Here is a 24348-nt window from a genome sequence, read left to right as displayed (position 1 = left end):
ATTCCTTCCTTGTCGAGTGTCCGACTAGAAACTAGGGACGGGCTTGGTAGTTGGAGAATGAAGTTCTCAATGACCAGAAACAAATGGTATGTGATTCAATGGTTGACTGTACAATAATAAACTGTATCTTAGGTCAGGAGCATGCAAGATAGCGGATGGTTTGTGACATATCGGGGATTGCAAGAGCCCACGCCGAAGGATTGCACGACATGCGTTATACAAGCGGCAGAGTGTACAGAGCAAGTGTGTGAGAATTCATTCGCTATTGTAGGAGATGCAATCGACCGACTTACTAGAATATGAGCAACACGCGCGGAAAAAGCAATAGAGTACAAACTATAGCTGTGTGATGACGCAGATCGAAATGCTTGAGAAAGGAACAAAGGGGGACCTAAACGATAAAGGACAGAAAGGACAAGATCCCAGTGTGTCGTCACCTGCACGGAGCGTAGGGAGGAGGGAGAGGTCAAGGAACGAGGTGCGATCGGGGCATATTTGCGGATCGACCGCCATGCAGTACCTTTCGTCTTCGGGACACAGGCACAGCTCCGCACGTTCCTCTGGGGAGACGGAACCTCGACAAGCAGCAAATGAAGTCGTTGCGCCCCTTGTTGCTTTGCTCAAATTGTCTTGCAGCCCGAACCCATGCTTATGCATTGTGAGCACAAGCTTCCCTGCATACAGCCTTGTCAGGGGCTTAGCCGTACGGGATGCTCCATTGGTTCACGTTAACCCACTTTGCGATATTCAGCATACGCCATTGGCCACGCAATTCAACGTATGCGCCTGCGAGCCTGGCCACGTTAGCGATAAAACGACTTCCAATCCGGTGCGCGAAGGAGTGTGATGAGTGTGACGACGCGATGCACGTTGTGAATGAGCAGGGCTGCGATACGCGTGGAGCGGCGCAGTTGTATGCCGAGCTGCGCCATTTCCAAAACGATCCCACACTGTGATCCGAAGTCTCGCACTGCGCCGCAAATGAACCAGTCACAGACAGACAGACGGGATGCATTTGGAGCTGCCGTCGCGCGTTACCGTTGGCTTAAGCGTGCATTTCGATCTTCCGTCTAAACTCTATTTCAAGGTTATCATCTGGACCCATTGCAAGAGCCTGCAATCTGGGAGCCAGCGTCGAGCGCGTGAGAACTGTTCATCAATTCGGGCATCTATGGGATATGGGATTACAGCATGGGGTGAGCGTTTGGGCGACAATAAGGCCTGAGTTGCCTGTGCGTACTCGGCGCCGCAAAAGAAGTGGACTGGACTCGAAAATCAAGATCAGCCACGACAATTTCCCGATGCGAGCTTGCCGGGCGTGGAGCATCAGCTTCACTGTTCAATTTCGTTGACATGTGGCCCAGGTGCACGAGACACAGGAGAACAGATCGGAACAGTTGGCGTCCAACGCTGGGGGCGGGATGCCCGGGGAGCTTGTAGACCCGGTCGTCATTCGCAGTCGTTTCTCGACGAACGTTACAGGCAAATTCGACAAACAGTATTGTCGTGTACCCAAAACGCGTAAACAACGCGACGAAAGCGTGTCCCCTACCAATCTCCCTCGCAATGTCGGACTTCTTTTTCCGAGGCGTCTCCACGCGAAACTTTGTTGATCGTTCAGCCGAGGTGATCATCGGAACATCGTAACAGAGTTCGCCGGCTCCAGCTGTGACAATAGAACAAGGGCCCTTGAGCGTGCTACCTGCAGCTGCGGCTGCAGGTAGCACGCGCATGAACTCCGTCCCTCGCCTGACAGGTGTCAAATGTCCATGAAGAGCCTCGAGAAGGCTTCAGTTCTGAACAGCAGGAGAGTCGCCATATCAACGTACCGCAGCACCGTGATCGTATATCTACGGCCTGAGCGTCGGACGAGAAGAGTTGGACTGCCCAGCATCTGCATGTACGCGATGCTGGTCAAGCTGCCCCTCCGGTTTTGACTTGACGGGACTTTCGCATGGTTGACCTGGCCAGTCTGGTGGTCTGGCGGCAGAGTAGGGTCTGGCGGGAGCCCCACACTTCACGACTCGTGACTAAGCGGAGGTTCACAAAATTTCGAGACACACGTCAATACGTGACATACGCGACTCGAGACGACACACATTCTCGATCATCCTCACAAACCGAAAAGCAGACCAAGATGGTAGAGCAACAGAGCCAGAATGCTGGACCGGTGTCGGCGGATCTGCCGCCAGCCATGGCCGAAATCAAGTCGCACAGTGTCGATCAGGTGATGGCTGAGATGAACCGAATGCCGCTGTTCATGACAACCCTGGACGAGACTGATGGTGAGGGTGGTGAGAACATGATGCTGGAGGCTCTGAAGGCGATAGCGTACGAAGGCACAAGGTACGAGATCGCAGAAAACTTTCGACAGCAAGGCAACGAATGCGCAAGAGCGAAGCAGTGGACCGATGCGAAAGAGTTTTACGACAAGGCGATAGCAGCCCTCAAAGGGCCGCAAAGCAAGCCAGATCCAGAGGCGGATGCCGAGGGTGGCAAGGTTATCGAGGTCCAAGTCGACGAGGAAGAGGAGGCAAACAAAGAGAAGGTTGTCGAGGAGGCGTGCTACGTAAACAGAGCGCTGTGCAATCTGGAGAAGAGTAAGTTGCCGACTTTGGATTCCCAGAAGACACGCGCCCATTCCCCTTCCACGCATGCCAATGCACAAGACGAGCAAGCGAGGGGCCTAGAGGTGGATGCAAGTATTGTCCACAACATAGATCGACCAAATTCAATGAACAACCCGCATCCTCCGTCTCCTCGCTTGCATACTCACGTTGTCTGGCACATGCGCCTCTCGCTCGTAGTACCATATCTCCGACTGTTTTCTTGTTCGCGAGGGAATAATCGCTGCAGAGCTAACACAACCATCCAGAGAACTACCGCTCCTGCATAAACGACTGCGCATCCACCCTCCGCCTCAACCCCTCCAACGTGAAAGCCTGCTACCGCTCTGCCACCGCATGTCTCGCGCTGGACAAGCTGACCGAAGCCAAAGACGCCTGCGAATTCGGTCTTAGGCTAGACGCTAGCAATGCGCCACTCGTTGCACTCGCAACCAAGATCCAGAAGCGCGCCGACTACGTCGCAGCAGTGGAGAAAGCGCGAGTTGCGCGCGAAGAAAAGGCCGCTTCAGAGCGCGCCACGCTCGCCCTAGCACTCAAAGCCAGGAACATCGCTGTTCGTACCACGACCGACGAGGCGCCGGATCTGGAAGACGCGTCGATTGCTCTGGCCAACCCGCTTGATCCTTCCTCGCCTCTCTCCTTCCCCGTCTTGCTGCTCTATCCTGCTCATTCGCAGTCGGATTTTGTCAAAGCTTTCAACGAGCACCAGACGCTGCCGGAGCATTTGGAGTACATCTTCCCTCTGCCATGGGATGAGGAGAACGAGTATACTGTCGATGGCGTGGAGGCGTATATGGAGACGGCAGTGGGTGGGCTGATCAAAGTGGGGAAGAAGATGGCGCTACACAAAGTGCTGGGGAGCGGGAAAGTTGTGATTAGCGATGGGTTGGTCAGGATTAGCCTTGTTCCCAAGGGAAAGAGTGCCGCGTGGATTGAGGAGTTCAAGAAGAGAAGGGGTACCGCTGCATAGATGACTACACAGGCCTGCCCCACAAGCAACGACTAGTCTTATTGGTAGACAATGTTCAGTTGTGAAACCCAGACAGAGCTCCGGGATAGAAACTTTCTCGGGAACAAGCTTTTGATTGTACTATAGTATGTGCATATCGTATGTTGACCCCCCACTGAATGTGGCACCACCAGACCAAATCCAGGCTTTTGGATATCATGAAACAGTATCTATATCGCCGTACACCACAGACCCCAGGAATCGATAATCACACCCTCATTGACTGAGACAGTAGGCAGTAAGGAATTGATGAACAGTGTTGATCGTAGCCCAACTCTCTAGGCAACATGGTTGATAACATGGGACTACAGATGCCGACTTCGGCGGTTGTCCATGTGAGCTCGTGATGGAAACGCAAACTTCACTCTGTATCGTACAGTTTATTTTTACGGATCATTTGCTCGGTGAGTTCGAACCAGACGGTGTGACGAATCTTCTGCTCAGGGTGGTAGCCTCTTGGCTGGGACCACTTTTCTAGCTCGTCCGTCTTGATCTGTTCGAGGTAGCCCAGAAATTTGACATCAGACCTATGGAGATGACGGCGGCCCATGAAGGCGAGTGACAGCTTACGCAATTTGGCATGTCGCAATATACGCAGACAATTGATCAAGACGTCGTCTGTCATATAGCGTCGATCTTCGTTGGAGTGTGCGCGTGGGGTATCTGAGGGTCGAGCATCGTTGAAGGCGATCTTGAGGTCTCGCAGATATTGAAGGTTCTCAGGACCGATCATCTTGAAGAACTGGAGGGCGTCTTGGTATCCAATCTCTCTGGGCTCGTGCTCATAGAAAGTACCGCGAGTACTTTCGTGTCGCTCGAATGCAAACGTGTTTTCGCCGTAGAGAACCGAGCAGCCTTCATTGTGCACCAGCTTGCACGTACCCAAGAACTGAGCTGATTGGCAGAGGTTTGCGCTTCCCCAGGGCTTGCAAGCTGGTATCTGAAAGCTCTTGTCGCGCACGAAGGCGTATCGATAGACTTTGTTTCGCAGTTCTGGTGGCAGGTCTGTGAATCCTTTGGGACGTTCTGATAGTTTTGCGTGCGCTACCGGTGCATCTGCTCGACACTTCTTTGACTGGTGCATCTTTTTCGAGGCAGTCTCGTCGTCCAGCCTTAACATAGCAGGGTCCAACTTGATGAGCAGTGGGCCATGATAACCCAGAGGTACGTTGAATCGTAGAGTCAGCGGTGGCTTCTTCGGGATACGGCGATGGAATGCTCCACCTGTCTCATCATCTGTCAATTCATCCAACTGCTGGCTGTATATGATGGGGTCCAGACGTGGTGAGGGGGGTGAAGGACTGCGCTTGCGCTTGCGCTTAGTCTTATCTGCACGGCCGCGAGGCGTAGCAGATGTCTCGTCGTCTTCTTCTTCACTATCATCGCCTGAGGTGCATGGGATGAAGTCTTCTTCTTCGAGAATGCTGGAGTCGACATAACCGGCAACAGGCTTCATCTTTCCTGCACTTCGTCGAACAGGACGACCAGTCTGCTTGTTGTACTGGGTGACCTTGGATGGACTGCCAAGCTCAGGACTGCTCTCCTGTCGTGCGAGGAGCGGCATTGGGGCAGAAATCGACTTCTTGGGTGTGCTCAGAGCCATGGTTGAGAAGAGCTAGCCGTTTGACGCGTGTAGCGGTGTAGTGGACGCGTGATGGGTGTTGGCTGGTCAGGCAACGCTTAGGTGGAAGTTGTGGACGCAGTGCAACTTAGGAGAGGTTGTCGCAAGCACGCGCAATGACTGTAAACAACAAAGCAGTGTCGTTTGCTCGTGCCTGCCCAGGTGAAGCTATTGTGTGGCTTGGCAGTCGAGGTCACCGCGGGAGGTGACGTCGATAGCAAGAGAGAGAAAGAGAGAAAGAGAGAAAAAGAGAGAGACAGATGAGGTGTGTCAATTGAATTGCTACCTACTTATAGATGATGAGGCACCTCGATATCTCAAGCCATCGACATATGATGGCTTGCGAGTCACCGCTACTGTACACGATACCGACAGATGCTTACACAACCGCCGGAATCAACTCCACGACCACATCGCACACAATGGCGGACATCGCCTTCAGCAAGATCGACGACAGTTTTACGGACTCATACAAGCTGCAGGCATTGTTTGATGCCGATCAGCTCGACCAGTGCATCAAGGATGCTACGGCATTGCTTGACGACCCCGCCATGCCGCGCTACCATCGTATGAGAACACTCTTCTTGCGTCCTGGGTTCCCGATTTTGAATACGCAGAAGAGTGTTGCGTCGGAGCTAAGACGTATTGGCGAATTGAACGAGCACGTTACAACAAAGGCCAGAGCGAGGTGGTAGACAAGGCGCTGTGTGAGTTGCGCACCATCCTGGACGACCTGCAGAACGCATTGGCAGAGGAGTGGAAGGTCGTGCACAAGGCAGATGTACCGTGTGATCCTGAGAAGAAGTTGGAAAAGGCCGACGAGGACGTCATGGAGCAGGAGGTGGCTATCCGCGGTAGATGGGAGCCTCCAAAGGTGATCCTCTCTTCTGAATTGACAGCCACATACTAACGCTTGCTTGTAGGTTGAGCTCAACTCGCCTGATAACAAGGCTTGAACAGGATGTTGGTTTGGATGGATGCCTTCCTCGCATATGCAAGCGTGTTGGGCGAGTTGGGCGAGAAACACGTCTCGTCCCGTTGCGTCTCTATGCAACGCACAACTAATTCCAATCATAAGGTCTCTCGTCTGCTCTTGGGTGGTGATGCCCGCAGCGTCTCAGCAGCACCCGCGTCAGCCAGCTTGCGCCGGCCGAGCGAGAATGAAGCTGTCTTGAAAGCATTTAATCACGAGGTTTTAGTTGTGAAGAGTAGAAGAGAGCCGCGAGGCTGGGAAAGTTTTGAGCACCGGCCGTCGGAATATGTGTCACTCCGCGCCACTAATTGCCGTCCTTTGCCGCCTTGTCGTCCCAATGCCTCTATGCGGATATCGAGTCCAGCATCACCTTGGGGTTTCTTTAAAGGTCGCAGCGCGCTTCTGATTCTCGCTATACATCTGCAGCCCATGGCTTCTCTCCGGTCTGTTTGCAGAGTGCCTCTGAGCCAGCTCGCGCGCCGCACCGCTGCCACCAACCATCCAAGATTACTGCAGCGACAATGGCGTGGATACGCAACATCGCTGGAGGCACAGCAGAAGGTAGCTTTGGGGTCCTAGAGGCTCACCACGGTCAATTGGCTGATGGCTTTGCAGGTGCTCTCCCAGGACCTTGAAGACGCCGACCCAACCGTCTACAAGATCATCGAGCAGGTACGACTCACGCCACCAAGCTCGGGCATGCAATCGAAGCTTACCATGGTTGCCGTGTAGGAGAAGAAGCGTCAGAAGCACTTCATCAACCTTATTCCCTCTGAGAACTTCACGTCGCAGGCTGTTCTCGATGCGCTGGGTAGTGTTATGCAGAGTATGTGTCACACATGACTGTGCACCCAACGAAGCTCACTCGTGCCGTAGACAAGTACTCGGAAGGGTATCCGGGCCAGCGATACTACGGAGGAAACGAGTTCATCGACCAGGCGGAGCGTCTCTGCCAGGAGCGTGCACTCAAGGCCTTCAACCTCAGCCCCGAGGAATGGGGTGTCAATGTCCAGCGTGAGTTTGCTGGGAGTGTCGCCAGGCCCTCGACTGACCCATGCGTGTAGCTCTCTCTGGCTCGCCTGCCAACCTCTACGCCTACTCGGCCGTTATGAACGTCCACGACCGCATCCTCGCCCTGGACCTCCCCCACGGCGGCCACTTGTCACACGGCTACCAGATCCCTGGCAAGAAGATCTCCGCCATCTCCAAGTACTTCGAGACTCTCCCCTACAGGCTGAACGAGAAGACGGGCATCATCGACTATGAGAAGATGGCCGAGCTGGCACACCTATACCGCCCCAAGGTTATTGTGGCTGGCACATCGGCGTACAGCCGCTTGATCGAGTACGAGCGCATGCGCAAGCTTGCCGATGAAGTCGGCGCATACCTTCTCTCTGATATGGCCCACATCTCAGGTCTCGTTGCCGCCGGTGTCATTCCCTCGCCCTTCCCCCACTCCGATATCGTCACAACAACAACTCACAAGTCGCTGCGCGGCCCCCGAGGCGCCATGATCTTCTTCCGCAAGGGCACAAGACGCGTCGATAAGAAGGGTAACAAGGAATTGTACGATCTTGAGGGACCCATCAACTCCTCTGTCTTCCCCGGCCACCAGGGAGGACCTCACAATCACACCATCACAGCTCTGGCCGTAGCGCTGCAACAAGCGCAGAGCAAGGAGTTCAAGGAGTACCAGCAGCAGGTCCTCGACAACGCTCAGGCTTTCGCGAAGCGCCTGGGTGATGCCAAGGAGAACGGCGGTCTCGGTTACAACGTCGTTAGTGGCGGTACCGACAACCACCTTGTACTCATCGACCTGAAAGACCGCGGTGTTGATGGTGCACGAGTTGAGCGCATCCTCGAGCTCGTCGGCGTTGCTTCGAACAAGAACACCGTTCCTGGCGACAAGTCTGCCCTCAAGCCTGGCGGTCTGCGCATGGGCACACCCGCCATGACCACTCGTGGTTTTCAGCCTGAGGACTTCAAGCGTGTCGCTGATGTCGTGCACCGTGCCGTTGGCATTACACAGAAGCTCGACAAGGACGCAAAGAAGAAGGCCGAGGAGACTGGTCGCAAGAACCCCGGTAGCGTCGCAGCTTTCAAGGAATACGTTGGCGAGGGTGATGACATCACAGACATCCTTGAGCTCAGGAAAGAAGTTGAGGGCTGGGTGGGGACCTTTGCGCTGCCTTGGGACAAAGAGTCGTAGATGATGATTGAGTACGGCGATACGACTAATGCTGCACTGCTTTGTATCAAAACAGCACTCCACATAGCAGATTCTGGAGTTTGGCGATACCACTTGGTTTGTACATACGAAATCTCATACTATTCTGCATCTGCTGGGCCTCATCATCGTTAATGTCCTTTTTCACCTACACACTTCTCACAGTCACCCTCGCTCCTTCCCAACTCGCAACTTCCAAGTCCACAACAATAGCGGCTTCTACAAGGATTCCATCGCCTGCACTCCCACCCCTCCGTTTTCTCCTGTCATCTCGGAGCTTCAGCATTCACCACCCAGTTGTCAACAAAGGTATTTATCTTGCGCCTTCCCACATTCGTTCATGCAAAGTAACGCTCCACACGCTCAACTTGATTGACAACCCGATTCGCCATGTTGATCCGCACGCTCACTTCTCTTCCGACATTTACGGCTGTTGCTGGTGCGCTACCCTACAGCTTCGTCCTCGACGTGGACAGTATCGACGGCGCCGCCATTGATGGACCACCATCTGCACCGCTGCTCTTGACGACGACGGAAGCTTTCGGCTCGCCCACGACCGCACTATCACCCTTTCCTACCTCAATCGTAAGCATGCTTGCCTACGCGCCGGTCCGGCCAGCTATTGTAACTACTACCGGCGTTGGCAATACGACACTCACCACCTGCCTCCCAACCACTGTAATCACCATCACCCTCCCCAACCCTACACCTCGCCCAACCACCGGTTCTGAGCGCAGCGACGACAGAGATACCTCTTCCAACGACGAAAACAGCTTGACCGACAACGACTCAGATGACGCCGCCACGCCGTTCGACACTTCAACCCCGGAGCCCCTCTCAGCATGGCCACACTGGTTTACAGCCGCGACGTTCACGCTCGTCTTCTACGACGCCATCACGCTGGGTCTCTTCGTCTGGCTGTGGGTGTTTGGGTACCTGTGGTGGTTTGGCCGAGGCCGTGAGACGCGAATGGGTGGGTGGGTCAGGAGGGGCGCTGTGTCCGAGAGCATGGAGATGGCCCCCACACTGGACAGGCACGGGCGGTATGAGAGGACTTCGGAATGGGTGGGGTCTGGGCGCAGCAGGTATGGGAGGGCGAGGAGCCGGAGCTGGGAGCGGGCGAGGAGTTTGAGGGAGGCGGAGTTGGAGAGCGAAATGAGGAGATTGGGTATGATTTAGCTGGCGTAGTGGAGACGCAGTGGTTATACGCAAGACAGGAGTGTAGGAGCGGGGAAGAAGATGGAGAGGCAGAGAGACATGTCATACCCTGGTATTTTACATGGTAGATATAATCGTGTACATGCGAACCTCACGCTCACGGAGCGTGAGCGATGAACGTACAATTCGCCAATGCAGCCTCAAACGCCATGGTTGTTGCTTTCCACTACAGCTTCATCGTCATCTCAGCGCCAGGCCCACGTTCCCAAAACTCGAGAGTCAGCGCCGCCAAAAAGCACGGAATCTCCTTCCTGCCCTCGACCCAGTAGACAATTTGATCGCGAATCTCGCCGGCAAAGACGCTCTGCTCGCCGCCGCTAACCTTCATGGTGCCGTTCTCGCCATCAAACACGATGCTGTTCTCGCCCTCGTCGTCGGCCGGCTTGAACATGGACGTGACCTTGACGCGGCCGTTGGGCATGAAATCGAGTTTCCAGCCGAGGATCGAGGCGACGGCTTCGCGGAACTCGAGGGACTTGGCGGCCCAGATTTGCTTGAGGCGTGTTTGCTTCTTCTCCGACGAGGCGAGCGCGTGGCGCAGCTCCTCCATCTCGTCGTGGGCGGCTTCGAACGTGGCAAAGGGCACGGTTTTGGGCGGCGGCTGCGCTTGCTCGAGCTGCGCGAGGAGCTGTGCGTTGGCTGAGCGCAGGGTGCGCACCGTCGAGAGCTTGAGCGCTTCGGCGTCGGCTGTGGGGTTGGATTTCAGCTCGAGGACGCGCGTGCGGGACGATTCTTTGAGTTTTTTGAGCTGCGAGTGTTGCGCCTTGTATTCTGTTTCGATGAGCTTCATCCTCTTCTGCAGCGCGCTCAGATCGTCGGTCAATTGGCGGTTCTTGCGGCGCAGTTCGCCGACACGCTCGTCGTTATCATCGGTCGTATCGAGAGGACGCTTTTGCCCTGTCGTCGGGGTTGGGGTCAGCTTCTCGATGCTGTTGAACTCTTTCTGAAGGGTGTCAAGTTCTTTGCGATGTTCATCCACGAGGGCTTCGAGTTCTGCTATCCGTTGTGACTTCGCTGCGTCGTAGGAGTCGGGTTGCATCTCGCGTGCTTCGTCGTCGAACGCCTTGACTTGGGCGCGCAGGAACTCGACCTCCTTGGTCGCCAGTGCCTTTTGTCGTTCCAGCCTGGCGCGGGCCTGTGCTTCCTTTGCGTTGGGCGCAATGTTCGTCGTCGCAGAGCTTTTGAGTTGCTGGATCTCGGCCTGCAGCTTGGCTTTCTCATCTTCCAGTGCTTGTACGTTGGCTTCCTTTACGGTGAGCTCAGGCTTGATCTCGCCTAGCTTGTTCAAAAGGTCCGTCTTATCTATCCGCTCCTGGATGAAGGCTCGCGCAAGATCCTCAGGCGTCTCGAACTGGAGCTCGCTATCTTCGTTGCCTTCAGACTCAAGGTATGAAGTCCACGAGTCCCGCTCCTCCTCAAGCACCTGCCTTCTCATCTCAGCCTCTCCTAGTTGTCGTTGCAGATCGTCCATCATGCGGAGCTTGGTTTGAAGCGATCTCTTCTCTTCTTCGACCACCTCAATCGCTTTGTGCTGCTTCCTGAAGTTTCTGAGCTCAGCATTCTGCTCTCTTGTCAAGGCCTCCAGCTTCTGGATGTGCGCAACCTGGTCCGACAACTCTCTCTTGATTATGGTTAATGTCTCGGCATCTCCCGAAATAGCCTTCAGACGCAGCACCTCCGCCTCGAGCTGGCCGACCTCCTCCTCTCGTTCTCCGAGCTTCTTCTGCGCCGCCTGCAGCGCGTTGACCTTGGACACCAAGTCCGTCTGTACATCTTCCACGCTGTCTTTCAAACGCTGGTGCTCGGTCTGTAGGTTGTTGTATTTGTGCTCGTTTTGCCGCTGTGATGTCGCTAGGTCGTCTTTGACCTCGTCATAGTCCTCCTGCAACGACTGCGCCTTCTCCTGGCTTTGCCTCAGTCGCCTCTCCAGATCTTGCCGCTCGTTCGCAGCTCTTGTCTGGACCTCGGATAGTTCCTTGGACAGCGCCTCGTACTTCTTGGCTGTCTGACTGTTCGTTGCTTCCGCCTGTTGTGCTTTGCGGAAGTCTGCTTCGGCGCGGCTTTGCGCGTCTCTAATCTCCTGGTCGAGCTCGAGCTTGAGCATTGCCTTTTCCTGTTTCGCGGTCTCGAGCTCATAGCGCAGTGTGTTCAGCTGTGCGCGTAGGTCCTCGTTGACGGGGTTGTCGGGAACGACGGTGTGCGGCGCATTCGTCATTGTCGAGGCGCGCATTGTTGTGCGGAATGTTTGGCGCAACGGTTCGGGAGGAGGCGACTCTTCCACCCCAGTGAAGAGGTTGAAGCTCGGCTGGTTCGCCTTCCCGAACGCCATTGTATTGGTGTCTTTGTTGTTTGTTGACTTGTCGCAAAGCAGATGCTGGGGCCAGGGCGTGCAAGTCGTTGGATGAAGGTGGGCGTGAGGCTACGACATATCTCGAGGATGGGCGGTTGTGAGCGAGGTACGCACTTGGCCGTTGCCTGGTGCTTGTGGTGACGTTGGTGGTTGTTGATGGTGGAAGGGCAGGTACGATGCGAACGGCAAGTGGAGCCTTAGCGCGCCCCAGCTTCGGCCTGCTCTATCGCGAGTGCACGTGTCACACTTGACCTGACATGTACCCTCCACTAACGTTCAAGTCATGTTGCTCACGGGTATATTTATCATTCGCTACAACGATCCACTGCGTCTCCGACACTGCCAGTTTACGTCTGTTCCAGCATATCCGCCCAGGCTTTGGAGAATACGTCGCTCTGTCCATCTCTCCAGCCCCACGCGAAACAGTAGTGCTTGAGCAGGAGCTCGAGTTCCTCCAGCTCATCTAGCATTTCCAAGCTCGCGACACGTTCCTTCTCCTCCTCACTCACCCAATGCTTCCAGATGAAGTTGGTATCCGCAGCCTTTGCGCCTTCTCTGAAGCCATACCCGGTCAATCGTGCGCGCTGATCGCCAAGCTCTGGGTATGAGGTGAGATTGGGGAGGTGTATGTTGCGTGTCTGCAGGTTCGATATCATAGTACGGCCAAAGGCATCTTGCGGTAAGATGGGTTCGTACAGGACAAGGGCTGCGGGTGTTGTGGGCTGGAGATAGTGTGTGGTGAAGGTCGAAATTATGCTTTGTGCTGTCGAAGGCTGGAGGTACACGAGGCACATCTCGGAGAGAATCAGGGTGGGGAGGGTGGGGTCGAGGTTGGGCAGATCCGGTAGCGGCGCATCGTCCGAGGGAGCGGCCAAGGAGCGCAGATCGAGCGCGTGTATGTTGTAGGTTGCGGAGTGGTAGGATGTCGACGTGTTGGGTATCTGAAGCAGCCTGCGGTGTAGTACTGGCTGTCTCTGTATGCACGCAATCTTGGGCAGTGTGTTGGTCGGGAAATCGATCTCGTGGTATATGAGACGGCTGTCAGGGTAGGCGTCGAGGAGGCGAAAGAAGCGTGTGTCGGTGCCAGCGCCGAGGGACACAATCTGCTTTGGCGCGGAGGGATGGGTGAGGAGGAACTTGGCGACGAGCATGTCGATGGCGGTGGTGCGGACATAAGAGCCTGGGGTGTGTTGATGAGTGAATCAGAGTAACAGGACGTGTAGCCTACCTCTGTTCAGCAGCGGCAGCCGCCTTGTCGAGGGCTGCACGGCGAAGAGCCTCGCATACGGGTCGTGTAGGTAGCCCAGCTCGACACAGCTCAGCCTGCTCCCCGCCGCATCCTGGTCCGTTCCCTTGACGGCGTTGTCTCTGGCCTCGTCGCTGGAGCTGCCGGGCCCGCCCCCGCCGCGCCCTCTGCCTCTGAGGCCTCCCCCGCGGCCGGGGCCGAGGAGCGTTCGGAGGTTGGGGATGTGGTTAGAAGATGTCATGTTCGCCTGTGGTAGAGCTCCGAGAGCATTTGGCGGGGCAAGCGCGGAAGCTAAGCGCTAGGCGCTCCCTGCACGCCAAGCAACGGCGGACTCGCGGGCGGCCTCTGCACATTTTCCTCCAAGCTGCCGCAGCTGCACAGAGCAACCACGTCGACGCGCGACTCCCGAATCCTTCACCCGCCAGCGCGAGCCGCCGCCGCCCGCACCACCGCCCGCACCGTCGCCCGCACCGCCACCCTCACCGCCGCCATGTCCGACGAGAAGCAGCCGAGCGCGAACCTGATCCGCATGTGGAGGGTCTGGCGCACAACCAAGGAGATGATGAACGACCGGGTAGGACGCGCCCGCGCCCGCACCAGCTACGACCGACGGCGCTGACAAGACAAAGGGCTACCAGGTGCTCGAGGACGACATGAACATGCCGCTCGACGAATTCGCCAGCAAATACGGCCGCGCCGACGGCGAGCCTGAGTATGCGACCTCGCCGCACCCTCCCCACGCCCAGAGCGCCCCCGTGCTAACGCTGCTGCAGCCGCTCGCGCCTCAACTTCTCCTGCCAGCCCGGCGAGGAGATGCTGCTCAAGTACACCATGCCCCCGACCAAGAAGGACCCCGAGCCGCGGCCCCAGATCGGCACCATCTGGGTCGAGTTCAACAGCGACGAGAACGTCGGCCTGAAGCAGCTGCGCGACTACATGCAGCATCTGGTCAACGGCGCCTTCTACTCGGGCATCATGGTCACCGTCAAGCCCATGACCGGCATGGCCATCCGTCTGCTGCGCGGCTCCGCCAGCCTGAGCGAGGGTCCCAAGGGTGGCGTCGAGGTCTTTGTTGAGCAAGATCTGCTGGTCAACATCACCAAGCACGAGTTGGTCCCTAAGCACGTCCTGCTCAGCGAGGAGGAGAAGCAGCAGCTGCTCAAGCGATACCGCCTCAAGGCGACACAGCTCCCCAGGATCCAGTCGACAGACCCTGTCGCAAAGTTTCTAGGGCTGAAGCGCGGCTCCGTCGTCAAGATCATAAGAAAGTCCGAGACCGCTGGTCGCTACGCCAGTTACCGATGGGTCATCTGAGCTCGCTTTTGGAGGCTTGAGGGCAGTCAGCCACAGCGAGCAGCACAGCCGCAGTTACTAGGGAGCTGGAAGAGGAAAAGGGAGAAGGAGGAAGAGCAGCGCGTCTCACGCGACTCCCAGCACACACCCCCGCGTGTTCAGACAGGCGCGAGGAAGAGCAGAGGATCATATTGCGAGGCGTTTGGCGAATGGGAAAGGATCTCCCCTGGGCATGTTTGGCATTTGCAAAGAAAAGCAGGACGCCAGCCTGACACGGCTCGTGTCCCTGATATGTATACCACTGAATGCGTAACACGCTTACACAACCTCTCCCAACCCACCGATTTCGTGACCCTTCACGCAACTCCATGAAATACAAAAAAAGAAAAGCACCCCTCATGTCAGATCACAGGTGCAAAGGGCAGGTAAGAGTATCACTGACATGCAGCTTACACACATGCATTGGAACCACAAAAAAAAATGAGGTCTTGCCCGGAATCGAACCGGGGTTGCCGGAAGATACTGAGGTGATCAGAATCCGGAGTGATAACCGCTACCTAGTGAGGAATTAGCGGCTTGCTCCGGGATTGAATTGATCAGGGAAGAATGAACGTACACTACAAAACCAAGATTGGTTTATTTGATGGAAGCTGAACTTGCAAGGTGGTATTATATAGCGAGTCGAAATTTCTGCAATTGAGGGATCAGGGACTGCTGTGGCGAGGTACGTAGGGGACGCAGTTTTCGTTTTCGTGTGGTGTGGTGATGATGTGGTGATGGTGAGGTGACGATGTGGGGTTGAAGGGTTTGGGTTTTGCCCCCCCACCTCGCTGGACCGCTAAACAGAGTGCAATGCGAAGACGCAAACGGAAGGTCTTGCGGCCGCCAGCGCGAAGTCAACCACCTGAATTTATAGCTTCGGTCTCGCTTCATCCTTGATCACCAGGCCGAACGTGCTGGCCTTCTCTTTGTCTCTCAATACGCGCCTCAAGATCTTGCCGGACGGCGACTTGGGGATCTCCTTGATCTGGTCGGACTGGCTCAGCGGTTGTATCAAAGTCTCTACACGGACTGCCAGACTTACGAATTCGACCTGGTTCAACCATTTGTACCGGACCTTCTTCTCCTTGACGTACGCGATGATCTCCTTCCCCACCGCCGCGCTCTCTTCAATGCCCGGCTTGAGAGAGATATACGCCTTCGGCAGCTCGCCGCTGTACTCATCTGGCACACTCATCACTGCCACATCCTCCACCTTGGCATGGCCCAGCAGCAGATCCTCAAGCTCCGCAGGCGCAACGCCAATGCCCTTGACCTTGATGAGCTCCTTGATGCGGTCGCTGATGTGAATCATGTTCTCCTCGTCGATGCTGCCCTGGTCACCGGTGTGCAGAAACCCATCAGCGTCAAACGTCTCTGCTGTGGCTTTGGCGTTGTTAAGATATCCCATAACAATCTGCGGACCGCGGGCGAGCACTTCTCCGTCTTCGTTGAACCCGGCTTCTGTGCCATCCGGCTTGATGATCTTCACTTCCGTCGACGCGACGATGGCACCGCCGCTGTGCGCATACTTGTAGTCGAACTTCTCCGGCGGGTGTGCAGTGATGCATGAGCATGATTCTGTCATGCCGTAGCCTTGCTTGAAGCCTGTGCTAGGGAACTTCTTCCGCAGGAGCTGAATGACCTCCTCAGATAAGGGCGCGGCACCGGATGAGAAGCGTGTGATATGGGAGAGATCGTACTTGTCGACAATTGGATCGCGGACGAGGCGGATGAGAATCGGAGGCACCAGCAGCAGTTCACCGAGTTTGTATTCGACGATTGTGTTGAGCATTCCTTCCATGGTGAACTGAGGGAGCATGATCACTTCGGCGTTGAGAAGTATGGGTAGGTGCATTTGATGGACAAGACCAGTGATGTGGAACAGTGGGAGTACTGCCATGATCTTTTTCTGGGTTTCCGGGGTAATTTGCTGGATCTGGAGACACTGCGCGATTACATTCTGATGTGAGATCATCACAGCTTTGGGAAGGCCGGTCGTGCCACTTGAGAACGAGAGGAAACCGCAGACATCCTTGTTCTTTTTGCCTGGTGGGATCTTGAATGTAGGGCTCTGGCCGTCCTCCCCGTACGACTGTCCAATACGAATAAGCTCTTGAACGGTGGTGTAGCCGGGGAGCTCGCCTTCCAACAGGAATATGTTCGATTGTGGCAATCCAGCAGCCTTCGCACTTGCGGATGCGACTTCCATACTGCCCGGTGTCGTCAGGAGAAACTTTGAATCCGCAGTCTTGAGCGCAAAGGTCATTTCTTCAACATTGTATGCCGGACTTGCACCACTGATTTTCGCTCCAACACGCAAGCCTGCGAACATAGCAACTGGGTACCAGACAGTGTTTTGGCCAAAAAGGGACACTGTCTCGCCGGTCTTGAGGCCATATTTCTTGACAAGAGCCGTGGAGATGAAGGTGGAATACTTCTTGACATCTGCCCAGTTCACGCGCTCTTTCGTAATTGCATTCTGGAAACCAGCAAGCTCATTTGGTGGGAACTTACTCAAAGGGGAGTAGGAAGAGTCGAACAACCAGTCCCAATCTGTCAGGTGCGCAGGTACTACACTTAGTCAGCAGAGATACCACAGCTTCAGTTCATTTATGAAAGCTCACGGTCGATTGGGGGCTGTCGCGACTTGAAGATAACCATCTTAGAGACGATGCAGAGCGATTGTGCTTCAGGTCAATGACGCTGTCGTATCGACCCTAGGTGTGTTCAGCTTGTGTGTGGTGAGCGTGCAAATTCGCATTCCCATGATAGAAGTCTTCATGATGCTTCCTCAGCGCCACCAGCGCGTCGGTTCGCGATGTTCGAGTCGATTGTCGTGTCGTGCGGGGACGGTGGGAGCTTGCAAGCCGGACATGCGGGGTTGGGGAAGCTGCTCCCGAGAGCTACCCTCTTTGGGACACACTGTCCACCAACATCCATCTCACGCGCTACACTTACCATGTCAGAACTCAAGATCACCTTGATAGGCACTGGAACTATTGGACTCTCCTTTGCTGCCTTCCATCTTGCCCACCTTGCCAGCTCATCACAGCTCACAATCTATGATACGCGTCCGGACGCCTCCCAATACGTTCAAAACAACCTGCCGCGGTTCTTCAATCACCAGGATCCATCCAGTCTACCGTCCTTTTCTGATGTGAAAATTGCAACCTCGCTCCAAGATGCGGTCAAGGGCGCGAACATCGTCCAAGAATCCGGTCCCGAGAACCTGCCTTTCAAACTCGATCTGTGGTCTGAAGTAGAGAAGCATGCGCCCAATGACGCTCTACTCTGGAGTTCAACATCTGGGATTCCAGCATCCCAGCAATCGGGGAAAATGCAGAACAAATCGCGGTTATTGGTCGTGCATCCGTACAACCCACCGCACATCATGCCACTGCTTGAGCTTGTGCCCTCGCCGGAAACATCTGACGAAGTCATCGAGCGAACACAAGAGTTCTGGCGTGCACAGGGGCGAGTGCCAATCCACATCAAGAAAGAGACAACAGGTTTTGTCGCCAACAGACTCGCCTTTGCATTACTTCGCGAAGCCGTTCATCTTGTTGACCAAGGTGTGGTATCTGTGGAAGAAATCGATTCGATTGTGACAAATTCGATGGGCCCTCGGTGGGCTGTTGCAGGGCCGTTCAAAAGCTACCATGCAGGCGGTGGGCCAACTGGGCTTGAAGGTTTCTTCAAAAACATTGGAGGTACGGTGCAAGAGTGCTGGGCTGATGCAGGGACGCCAAACGTAGGCGATGGGTGGGAGGAAAAGGTCTTTCGGCAGGCAAAAGAGGTGTATGGCACGGTCAATGTAGGGGAGCGAGACAGGATCACGCGGAGGATACTGCAGGTCTTGGAAGAGGAAAAGAAGGATGCTGGTAATGCAAGATCAGATTGAGATGTCACTATAGTTATCCCAGACGATACAGTCGCGCACACAGACGTAATGCAAAAGCTCACATCTTCTGCCGGATGCGCCTCTTCAGAGCAAGCCTCCTGCTCCTCCTCTCACTTTTTGATCGTGCGATCTCACTCTTGACGAACTCCAGCCTATCGATGCTCTCGTCCGAGCTCTCGTCCTCGCACAACATGTTGCGCGGCGGACAACTCAAGCTTCCTTTTCTATGGTCGCACTTCCCACATACTCCAGCGTTACTTTGTCGATGTCTTCTCATCCGATTCGGACAGGCCAGTGGATCGAAGCCGTGCAGCTCAGCATGACTGCAGAGTGTGTGTTGGGTGCGCAGAGGAAAGGAACATGTCTTGCATGCTGATAGGACAATGTAACACATCTGAGCGTTTGGATAGAACTAGATTGTAAAAACTGACTGTAACAATAGGACGACCGACATCGGTTGTCGGCTTCTGGAGGGTTTTAGAGAAGGAACACCGCTGGCGACTTGGTGGCGGTCTCGTTACGGCTATCTTACGAAATGTGCTTTTGAGGAGGCAGCCAGTGTATTTGAGGCGCGAGAGTAAATGCACGAGCACTGCTTATGTATATGGCAGTATGTTTGATACGCGATCGATTGCCAGAACACAATCGCCGGGCGCTCGAAACATGTCTTTGGCACATACACACCCTTCAAGACATTGCGTTTGGTCGCCACTCCGCTTCGTATAGCCGGGCTTGTGTGCGTGCTTTGTTCTACTGTCTTGGATGTTTGTCAGTAGGAGAATGTAAGTCTTAGTTCAAAGACAACCAACCTACTCCAAATTAATACTTCGATTGGAGTTGAGAAGAACCGGACAGAGCCGAAATCATGGCTGGTTCTGCGTATCTTTGATCAGTCAAGCCACAAGCATCGGCTCGGAGAGAGAGACCGTAACGCGAATGGTCTTTCAGGCGTTTATGTAGATTAGTCTTAGCCAGTATCTCTGGAAATCCTATCTTCCCAGCCACAAAGGACTAGAGATGGTGGTTGTTGTTGTTGTTGTTGTTGCAATCATCAAACAGCTAGGTTTTAGGAGGGACGGCGTTTCGAGCTCGGGTGTCACATCTGGATATCTCCTAGCCTTCTTCACACAGTCAGGTTCTTGGACTTATAACAATCTCAAAGTTGGAAATCGATGTATCAGCGCTATGGGTTTTCATTTGAAACTGTCATTGATGACTCCCTTGCTTATCAAATAGGCAATGAGAAAAGTGCGCTGTTTCTTGGAATCTAGGGTTAAAATAAGAGCAGAGAAGTAATGTTATGTATGAAGAAGGAAGGGTGAAATTCTCAAAGACCACACACGAAAGATCATACTCGTTTCAACAGGTTGCATGACGAGGTTTGTAACCACGGACCATACTGTGTACCTGCATCGCTGAGTCCAGATACAGACTCGGCGTGAACAGAAACACCTGAAAAAGCTGGAGGCATTCACTGTAGTTCGCCCGAGTCTCACCAGCTCGATGGAAGCTATCAGCGGCCACATCTAGCAACGACAAAACCAAGAAACGACTTTGGAATCACCGATGAGTGTGTGTTGAGTCGCACAGCGATCCAACGATATGCAGCAGCGGCCACCAATCACAACCCGCTTGTCTCGCTGACACTGCCCGCAAAAACAACCTCGGCACGCTGTTCAAACACCGAGCCGCGAGTCGAGCAAATACATACCCCCGTGCCGCCCCCCAGACTTCCCCATACCCACCGTACCAAACACGCAAACGCCTCCATCCTCGCATCCAGAACCATTCGCCTTGTACCACACACAATAAAATCATCAAGCTCCTCACATACACACACACAACCGAGCCCTGTGTTACCCGTTGTGCCGCGCCGCCTCCACACGACCAACATGTCCGAGCAACTCACAACGAAGCAGGTCGCCGAGCACAACACGGTCGAGAAGGGCCTGTACATCATCGTAGACCAGGACGTGTACAAGCTGGACAGCTTCGTGGAGGAGCACCCCGGCGGTGCGAAGATCCTGAAGAGAGTGGGTGGGAAGGATGCAAGCAAGCAGTTTTGGAAGGTACGCTTTGACGTGTGCTTGATTTGAGTGGAGAATTCTCGGCAGTCTACCGTGCAGTAGAGTCACGTTTCGTTTGTCGGTTCGAATTGTGAGTGTTTGCTAACGTTCAATCGAACAGTACCACAACGAGAGCGTTCTCAAGAAGTACGGGCCGAAGCTGAAGGTTGGCACAGTCAAGGAAGAGGCGAAGCTGTAGGCTAGAGAAATGAGTAATACGTTGCGATACCAAAGACACTGGTTGCCTCCCATCTGCGCTGTCACGTCACCTGTGCCCTGTGTAGGCGAGCGGGCGTTGTCTGGTGAGCAATGATGCTGGTGGCTGTATGTAGTGTCATTGCCACAGAGAGCACCGGCTTTGTCTAACAGACCACAAGCATCACAGGAAGCACGTTCGCATCTTTCACGGTTGTTTATTGTAGATTCTCCTCTGTCGACCCGCCCTCCGTCCCGCTTCTAAATATATACTAGAAATTAATGACACGCTGTGCTATGCAAGACCAAAGACCAATAAATCCAGGCTCTAAGTAGGTATAGTGCGTAAAATCCAACAAGCGCATATGCCGTGGGTATCGTGATGCCGCGCGAATAAGCAAAGAATGTGCCGCCGTTTCTCGTGTGTGCTTTTGCTTTCTCAGAAGCAAGTCCATCTCGACTTCAGCTTAGGCCGTTCCGAGGCGTGGGCAGGGAGCCGTATGATGTCCTTCTCGTTGATGCGACTTTCGATAACATCCAGTCTGTAGCGTCGAACGGATCCAGCGTCCGACTGATCTTTTTCGTAGAATCTCTCCGGTGGGCCTGAGACACATCGCGGAACCACCCTCCTCACCAGTCCTCGAAGGCCAGTGTTGGCTCGGTCTATTCTCTCGTAGTCACGCTTCCGCGTGTTGGGCGAGATCCAATGCGTCGTGGTAGTGGGAATCTGTACGCATGCGCTCTCTGTCTCCTGTGGTGAGGCATGCTCTTCGACCATGGCCATCTCGTCCATACTGAAACGTGGAGCCGCATTAGAAAAACCGAAATTGTCTTGGTGAGATAATGTCGGACTCGGTAGGGCAGAATTGGTCTGGTAAGATGGGTTCGAAAACAGACTACAACTGCGGAAGTGTAGTGCGAGTACGTCGTCGACATCCTGGCTAGCGGGCGATAGGGGTTGAGAGCTCTTTACCCTGTAGTGACGAGCTGGCCTAGAGGGGTCCACGATGGTAAAAGAAGTGCGACGGGAGGATAATTTCGAATCATGACCGCGACCCTTTGATCTTGATCTGGCAGTTGAGTTTTCGGATGAGGAGGCTGACCTGTGGTTTGATGGTCGTGGTCGTTTCTCAGAAGCCGGTCGGTGTGTTGACATGTTGATAACGTCCGAAGTCTCAACCGAGCTCGGAGCTGCCTTCGCCGTGCGACGGCGATGAGGTGCGGTGTTGCTTCTGTGCAAGGGTGTTGTTTGTCCGTTGGATGGCTGTGAGAGAAGGGACTCTACGAATCCACTGTCGGTTCGATTCATTGTCGATCCATAAAGAGGCGGTGACAAGGAGTGGGCCGTGACGTAGTAATTGAAATTTGAACTCGTTGAACTGTTGATGCGTATAGTGATTTCGGCATCCTTTAGCTTCGTCAGTGCTGCGTCCAATCAGGAAGGCACTGCGTGAAAGGGGCCTTACCAGCAGCCAGTGCGAATGCGTCTTTGAAAAGAATTGACGTTGGAGCAAAGAACGCTGAACGAAGTGCAACAAAGCTCGGAGGACGAGGAAGATATGCAAAGGCAAGAAAATCAGATGATGTAGGCTGTGAGACGACCCGCAGCACTATTGAATGAACCAGCGTGGTCAGTTGCAGAGCGACTAGCCGAGATATAAAGAAAGTCAAACGACAGGATATGTAGATCTCGGCTTTTGGTTGGTTGAAGACTGCCAACACCTAGATGCGCGCGCAGGACATGCACGATCTTTAGCAGAAGTGCGGCTGGGCTGTGGGCGGACTTTGGAGCTTGAGTTCACCGCCTCAAAAGTGGACCTCCGGGGTTGCAGAGCTAGAAGCCCGAGAGGTCTAGTGCCGGAATAAAACTGGAGAATCAATGTCAAGGCTCTCGATGGATGAAACGGACAATGACAGGCGCAGTACGCGTGCCAGACCCGAACATGTCTGCTGAGCGGGCGGTTGATGTATCGTGGTATTCATCTTCACATGCAAAAAGCCCATGGACGCGGACCCTTATCGAAGGAGCCAGAACAGCAACGGAGATCACTTGGCCGCACCTGTGACGGCCTGTGTGAGTGGGCGAAGTTCGAGGCATGTCGACTTGCAGCCTCGCGCTCCATGGCGCGCACGGTGGGCGGGAGGGACCGAATCATATGTGAGAACGCCATCAATAGCGACATCCCGCCAAGATCACCTGTCTGTATCAGGCAAGCTTCGCCGCAACGTGTCAGGACTTGGGGTCAAAACTCAATGGAGCGGCAACGCACGATATCGCGGGCTGTGGTTGAAGGAGAGCGTTGGAGACAGCAGCCCAGATAAGAATTTCCAAGGCCCTGCTCAACACAAGCCCATCCGCAGAAGAGGCTGCGGTAAACTGGCGCAGGATGAGAGGCAGTTGAGACCCCTGATTTTGCCGCACAATGGACGTCGGTCACAGACGCCGTGGTGCAACACACATGCGCCAAGGTTTCTCATGCAGATGACTGGGAGCAGGTACTCGGCCAATGACTCTGTCACGAGGAGAACAACACCAGATCGTTCGCGCCACCACAAGCGGGGACAACTCCGAGTCTGCAGCCGGGGGCTCGAAATGCGCTAAGTATTTGAGTGTACCAAACTTGCCCACAGTTCTCGAACCCATGCCAAACTGCTCACTGAATCTCGTGGTAGAAGCCCTCGATCAGCTTAGCCACTTCTTCGAACGCTTCGAGGCAGTGCCAGTGGCCGACGCCCTTCATAACCTCTAGTCTCTTTTCGCTCGTGCCCATTTCCTCGAACATCTTCTTACAACCCTCAAGCGGTGCACTCTTGTCCTCTTCGCCAGCCAGGATCAGGATAGGGATGCTGATCTTGCTGTAACTCGGCGGTTTGGCATTGATGATCACTCGGCAGTTGGAGCAGTAGCCGGCGGGGTCCTGGCCGAGGAGAAGCTCTCGAATGAATGCTGATGCCAGAGGAGACGCTTTTGAACCAACCGCAGCCTGGGGGACTGTATCTGCCATAGGCTGCATGCCATCCTTCTGGACTGCCTCGATACGCTTCTCGAAGACTGGTACAGCGCCCTCATTCGGGTACACAGGACCGATCAGAATCGCAGCAACGACTCGGTCGCTACGTTCGGCTGCAAGGTGAGCTACTACGATGCTGTAACAATTAGTATCGCAGCATGTCTTCTGTGGTGGACTGCACATACCCTCCCATACTATGGCCTACTACCACAGCCTTTGGCACCTCCAGAGCATCCAGAATGCCGATGACGTCGTCTCCAAGGCTCTGGATGCTGGACCCGGTACCGGTGTATGGCGATCGGCCAGCACCAGTGTTATCGAAGATTATGCATCGAAAGCCATTTGCGCGCAGCCTCTCCGCGACTGCGTGGTAGTAATTCTGCGAGGAGCCGAGGCCGTGCATGAAGATGAACGTCTCGAGCACATCCTTGCCCTCAGGCTTCAGATCTGCGTAGTGGATTTTCTTGTTGCTGATTGTGAGGAACGGCATTGTGTGTGTCGATAAGCGCAGTTCTGGAGTTTGCAGAGCTTCATGATGAGCTGCATCGTAGCTATGAGCTACCTAGGTA

At 54.6% G+C, this 24348-nt stretch overlaps 13 protein-coding genes across 14 annotated transcripts, besides 4 other annotated features; 6 read left to right on the top strand and 7 right to left on the bottom strand.

Moving 5' to 3' along the window:
- Positions 1 to 2137: 2137 nt before the first annotated feature.
- Positions 2138 to 3597, top strand: EKO05_0000320 (HSP70/90 co-chaperone; the record flags this gene model as incomplete). The annotated part of the gene is made up of 2 exons (XM_038936412.1): positions 2138 to 2600; positions 2876 to 3597. The coding sequence occupies 2 exons, from the start codon at positions 2138 to 2140 to the stop codon at positions 3595 to 3597; spliced, it is 1185 nt and encodes a 394-aa protein (XP_038802860.1).
- A 400-nt stretch (positions 3598 to 3997) lies between these two features.
- Positions 3998 to 5239, bottom strand: EKO05_0000319 (uncharacterized protein; the record flags this gene model as incomplete). The annotated part of the gene is made up of 1 exon (XM_038944665.1): positions 3998 to 5239. The coding sequence occupies one exon, from the start codon at positions 5237 to 5239 to the stop codon at positions 3998 to 4000; it is 1242 nt and encodes a 413-aa protein (XP_038802859.1).
- Positions 5240 to 5477: 238 nt separating this feature from the next.
- Positions 5478 to 5522: a tandem repeat.
- Positions 5523 to 5816: 294 nt separating this feature from the next.
- On the bottom strand, positions 5817 to 6332 carry EKO05_0000318 (uncharacterized protein; the record flags this gene model as incomplete). The annotated part of the gene is made up of 1 exon (XM_059635408.1): positions 5817 to 6332. The coding sequence occupies one exon, from the start codon at positions 6330 to 6332 to the stop codon at positions 5817 to 5819; it is 516 nt and encodes a 171-aa protein (XP_059491391.1).
- A 327-nt stretch (positions 6333 to 6659) lies between these two features.
- On the top strand, positions 6660 to 8439 carry EKO05_0000317 (Glycine hydroxymethyltransferase; the record flags this gene model as incomplete). Its single annotated transcript, XM_038936676.1, has 5 exons — positions 6660 to 6791; positions 6846 to 6902; positions 6963 to 7056; positions 7107 to 7244; positions 7295 to 8439. 5 exons carry the CDS (start codon positions 6660 to 6662, stop codon positions 8437 to 8439), a joined length of 1566 nt encoding a protein of 521 aa, XP_038802857.1.
- A 408-nt stretch (positions 8440 to 8847) lies between these two features.
- Positions 8848 to 9636, top strand: EKO05_0000316 (uncharacterized protein; the record flags this gene model as incomplete). The annotated part of the gene is made up of 1 exon (XM_038944664.1): positions 8848 to 9636. The coding sequence occupies one exon, from the start codon at positions 8848 to 8850 to the stop codon at positions 9634 to 9636; it is 789 nt and encodes a 262-aa protein (XP_038802856.1).
- A 205-nt stretch (positions 9637 to 9841) lies between these two features.
- On the bottom strand, positions 9842 to 12004 carry EKO05_0000315 ([Phosphatase 2A protein]-leucine-carboxy methyltransferase; the record flags this gene model as incomplete). Its single annotated transcript, XM_038944663.1, has 1 exon — positions 9842 to 12004. One exon carries the CDS (start codon positions 12002 to 12004, stop codon positions 9842 to 9844), a length of 2163 nt encoding a protein of 720 aa, XP_038802855.1.
- A 368-nt stretch (positions 12005 to 12372) lies between these two features.
- EKO05_0000314 ([Phosphatase 2A protein]-leucine-carboxy methyltransferase) lies at positions 12373 to 13512 on the bottom strand (the record flags this gene model as incomplete). Its single annotated transcript, XM_038936414.1, has 2 exons — positions 12373 to 13205; positions 13254 to 13512. The coding sequence occupies 2 exons, from the start codon at positions 13510 to 13512 to the stop codon at positions 12373 to 12375; spliced, it is 1092 nt and encodes a 363-aa protein (XP_038802854.1).
- A 177-nt stretch (positions 13513 to 13689) lies between these two features.
- Positions 13690 to 13761: a tandem repeat.
- EKO05_0000313 (DNA-directed RNA polymerases II 24 kDa polypeptide (RNA polymerase II subunit 5)) lies at positions 13762 to 14585 on the top strand (the record flags this gene model as incomplete). The annotated part of the gene is made up of 3 exons (XM_038936675.1): positions 13762 to 13845; positions 13901 to 13983; positions 14045 to 14585. The coding sequence occupies 3 exons, from the start codon at positions 13762 to 13764 to the stop codon at positions 14583 to 14585; spliced, it is 708 nt and encodes a 235-aa protein (XP_038802853.1).
- Positions 14586 to 15316: 731 nt separating this feature from the next.
- Positions 15317 to 15363: a tandem repeat.
- Positions 15364 to 15474: 111 nt separating this feature from the next.
- On the bottom strand, positions 15475 to 17267 carry EKO05_0000312 (uncharacterized protein; the record flags this gene model as incomplete). Of its 2 annotated transcripts, XM_059635407.1 has the most annotated exons (3): positions 15475 to 15591; positions 15649 to 17177; positions 17231 to 17267. In XM_059635407.1, the coding sequence occupies 3 exons, from the start codon at positions 17265 to 17267 to the stop codon at positions 15475 to 15477; spliced, it is 1683 nt and encodes a 560-aa protein (XP_059491390.1). The 2 variants fall into 2 exon arrangements, with proteins under 2 accessions (XP_059491390.1, XP_038802852.1); XM_038936816.1 differs by having other exon boundaries at positions 15475 to 17177.
- Positions 17268 to 17424: 157 nt separating this feature from the next.
- EKO05_0000311 (uncharacterized protein) lies at positions 17425 to 18507 on the top strand (the record flags this gene model as incomplete). The annotated part of the gene is made up of 1 exon (XM_038944662.2): positions 17425 to 18507. One exon carries the CDS (start codon positions 17425 to 17427, stop codon positions 18505 to 18507), a length of 1083 nt encoding a protein of 360 aa, XP_038802851.2.
- A 1020-nt stretch (positions 18508 to 19527) lies between these two features.
- Positions 19528 to 19552: a tandem repeat.
- Positions 19553 to 20399: 847 nt separating this feature from the next.
- EKO05_0000310 (uncharacterized protein) lies at positions 20400 to 20772 on the top strand (the record flags this gene model as incomplete). The annotated part of the gene is made up of 2 exons (XM_038937051.1): positions 20400 to 20576; positions 20695 to 20772. 2 exons carry the CDS (start codon positions 20400 to 20402, stop codon positions 20770 to 20772), a joined length of 255 nt encoding a protein of 84 aa, XP_038802850.1.
- A 435-nt stretch (positions 20773 to 21207) lies between these two features.
- Positions 21208 to 22077, bottom strand: EKO05_0000309 (uncharacterized protein; the record flags this gene model as incomplete). The annotated part of the gene is made up of 1 exon (XM_038944661.1): positions 21208 to 22077. The coding sequence occupies one exon, from the start codon at positions 22075 to 22077 to the stop codon at positions 21208 to 21210; it is 870 nt and encodes a 289-aa protein (XP_038802849.1).
- Positions 22078 to 23422: 1345 nt separating this feature from the next.
- Positions 23423 to 24269, bottom strand: EKO05_0000308 (uncharacterized protein; the record flags this gene model as incomplete). Its single annotated transcript, XM_038936497.1, has 2 exons — positions 23423 to 23915; positions 23965 to 24269. 2 exons carry the CDS (start codon positions 24267 to 24269, stop codon positions 23423 to 23425), a joined length of 798 nt encoding a protein of 265 aa, XP_038802848.1.
- Positions 24270 to 24348: the final 79 nt, after the last annotated feature.

This window comes from Ascochyta rabiei, chromosome 1 (genome assembly GCF_004011695.2).
Source record: "Ascochyta rabiei chromosome 1, complete sequence".
Taxonomy (NCBI): Eukaryota; Fungi; Ascomycota; class Dothideomycetes; order Pleosporales; family Didymellaceae; genus Ascochyta; species Ascochyta rabiei.
Note: the sequence above shows the minus strand (reverse complement) of the source record. Positions and strands in the feature narration are given on the sequence as shown.